The sequence below is a fragment of the Arachis ipaensis genome, chromosome B10, assembly GCF_059453495.1.
Source record: "Arachis ipaensis isolate K30076 ecotype BB chromosome B10, ASM5945349v1, whole genome shotgun sequence".
Taxonomy (NCBI): domain Eukaryota; kingdom Viridiplantae; phylum Streptophyta; class Magnoliopsida; order Fabales; family Fabaceae; genus Arachis; species Arachis ipaensis.
Window position 1 is genome coordinate 54,797,577 of NC_142435.1, and position 1,166 is coordinate 54,798,742.

General features: G+C 41.4%; 1 protein-coding gene across 1 annotated transcript; it reads right to left on the bottom strand.

The window, feature by feature from the left end:
- Positions 1 to 289: 289 nt before the first annotated feature.
- LOC107620682 (uncharacterized) lies at positions 290 to 940 on the bottom strand. The gene has a single exon (XM_016322811.1). It carries the CDS (start codon positions 938 to 940, stop codon positions 290 to 292), a length of 651 nt encoding a protein of 216 aa, XP_016178297.1.
- Between the last annotated feature and the right edge of the window lie 226 nt (positions 941 to 1,166).

Consider the following 1,166-nt stretch of genomic DNA (forward strand, 5'->3'; position numbering starts at 1 on the left):
TCATAGACATAAAGAAATGCATTTTGATCAAGAATTCAGTATGCAAGCATGTCAAAAGGGTACAAAAACACCCTAAAACTCTATATAATACTCAAACATGCAAAGCTTCATGAGTGTCACAACTAGCACAAGAAAGTATATCGAAGCAAACTTAAAAGCTAAGCAATCACCAAATCAAGCAAGAGTTCAAGAGTATATACAAAAGGAGGAAAATGGTAGATCTCACCATGGTGGGGTGTCTCCCACCTAGCACTTTTGTTTAACGTCCTTAAGTTGGATGGTCATTAGCTCAATTCTTGTTGCCATTAGGTGCATCTTCCAAAAGGAACACCTCTATCTCCTTGTTGCTTTTCATATTTTCACCAAGATACAGCTTTAGACGATGCCCATTAACCTTGAAAATGTCGGAGCTTGAAGGATGGCGCAAATGATAGATTCCGTATGGCTCTACTTTTTCTACTACATAAGGTCTTTCCCATCTTGACCTTAGCTTCCCGGACATCCATCTTAATCTTGAATTGTAGAGGAGGACATGATCGCCGGCTCTAAATTCTTTTCCTCTTATGGTCTTATCATGCACGACTTTCATCCTTTTCCTGTAAAGTCTAGAGTTTGCATATGCTTCTAACTGTAAACACTCCAATTCTACAAGTTGTAGCTTTCTCTCAATTCCGGCCCCTCCCAAACTTGAGTTGCACTCCTTGACGGCCCAATATACTTTGTGCTCTATCTCCACCGGTAAGTGGCAAGCTTTGCCATAGACCAACCGAAAGGGACTCATGCCAATTGGTGTCTTGTACGTCGTTCGGTAGGCCCATAGTGCATCGGTGAGTTTAGCACTCCAATCTTTCCGATGAGGCTTCATAATTTTTTCTAATATGCGTTTAATCTCCCGATTGGAAACCTCAGCTTGGCCGTTCGTTTGGGGGTGATAGGCCATAGCTACTTTATGTATGATGCCATATTTCTTCATGAGTCCTTCCATTCTCTTATTGCAAAAATGTGAGCCTTGGTCGCTCACGATTGCTCGTGGCGACCTAAATCTACAAATTATGTTATTTCTCACAAAAGAAAGGACCACATTAGCATTGTCTGTCCGGGTGGGTATCGCTTCCACCTATTTGGACACATAATCCACGGCTAGTAAAATGTAGAGAAAACCATTA